Genomic DNA, 1536 nt, shown 5'->3' with positions numbered 1-1536 from the left:
TCCATTTAAACACTTACCCTTGGTAATAGACAGCATTCTTGACGTGAGGAACCGTGGCATTACACTTCCTCCCCTCACAAGTCTTACCACGGAAGCTCTCAGGACACAAACACACGTTCTCCCCCACACACGTTCCGCCGTTCTCGCACCCCGGATCACAAGAGAACACGCAAGCGACGGAACCGTATCGAGGGGCGTTCCTGAAGGACGGATGAGGAGCGATATACCCAGCCATCTGGTACTCTCGAGGAATCGCCCACAACCCGTCTCTCTCTCGACACGTGATGCCTCCGTACGTGGTCTCGCCGTTGAGGAATTTGTATCCCGACGGGCATGATACTGTGGCGTGGCTTAACCTGTTGTTTGGTAAAGTGGGGTTGGTGAGATGGCAAGGAAGGGGGATAGGATGAGATTAGGCTTTAAGTTACAATGAAAGAAAGTCTGAAAATAGCACTGATATGATAAGGGGGATAGGCTGAAATTCGGTCAAAACTGATAAGGGGAGAAAGTCTGAAATCAGAACCTAACTGATAAGGGCAGACAGTCTAGAATTAACCATTAACTAACAAAGGGAGAATGTCTAAAATTAACTTTCCAGGGGGCCCTGAGAAAGTACCTACCTGCAATCCTAGAAGTAATCCCCGTTCCTCAATCCCTCCCCCTCAAATGTTTATATTTTCTGTGGTTTTCAGGATTCAACTCCACTTTCCCAGTTTAATTTTTTTATTTAATCATTTGTTAATGCACTACTGTAGTTTGCGTGTGAGGAATTATAAAGCTGATCAGCAAAGTTAAGAAATATGTTTTTTTTTTTTGGGGGGGTAGGAGATTTCGAGAATGGCCCAACGAAAAAGCGCATTATCAATGACGTTTGTATCTACTTATTCACCAGTAACATCTCATTGTTTGTATGAATGCTTCTATATGTGATATTTTTTTATGTGTAACACCCTCTCAAAGATTTTCAGTCACCTTCAGCATAAACTCACTTGTTAATGAATATGGCACTGGATATCTCAGGCAGGTGAACGCACTTCCGGTGCTCACAGTACTTGCCCCAGTACCCTTCCTGGCACTGGCAGACGTTGGGTGCCACGCACTTCCCTCCGTTCTTGCACTCATGCCAACACTGTGGCACACACTCGGGTGTCTCGTCTTGGCCTTGCAATACCCAGGAACCCTCGTTGCAGTGCAGCACCACGCTCATTGATCCTGTGGTTAATTTGTAGCCACTGGTGCAGGTAATCGTCAAACCAGCAGCTCTGAGAAGGTGGTTGGGATGAATAGGAAATAAAAACTGTTATATGCCATATTAGAAGTGAATGGTATCTGCATGAGTATTTTCTTTATTCGCCTGTCTTTCAACTCCATTCATTATCCCTGTTTTGTGACAATGATGACAACTGAAGGAGTTTTGATAGATCAGAAATCTGCAATACCAATAGACTCTCACTTATTGCACAGGATAGCATTATGCACTTCCGGCTGAGCTCCACAAGTGGCGACTTGGCACTGCTGCCCTTCATAGCCTTCTGG

The 1536-nt window shown here is 45.2% G+C and overlaps 1 protein-coding gene across 1 annotated transcript in view; it reads right to left on the bottom strand.

The window, feature by feature from the left end:
* Window positions 1-1536, bottom strand: part of LOC119581720 (multiple epidermal growth factor-like domains protein 11) — an 18007-nt gene that overhangs the window by 12796 nt on the left and 3675 nt on the right. The window contains exons 5-7 of the mRNA XM_037929845.1: window positions 1454-1536; window positions 990-1262; window positions 18-356 (exon numbers count right to left, since the gene is read on the bottom strand). The exon at window positions 1454-1536 is cut by the window's right edge and continues 181 nt beyond it. Coding sequence (XP_037785773.1) covers window positions 18-356; window positions 990-1262; window positions 1454-1536 — 695 coding nt within the window. The remainder of the gene's footprint in view (window positions 1-17; window positions 357-989; window positions 1263-1453) is intronic.

Source organism: Penaeus monodon, chromosome 15 (genome assembly GCF_015228065.2).
Source record: "Penaeus monodon isolate SGIC_2016 chromosome 15, NSTDA_Pmon_1, whole genome shotgun sequence".
Taxonomy (NCBI): Eukaryota; Metazoa; Arthropoda; class Malacostraca; order Decapoda; family Penaeidae; genus Penaeus; species Penaeus monodon.
Note: the sequence above shows the minus strand (reverse complement) of the source record. Positions and strands in the feature narration are given on the sequence as shown.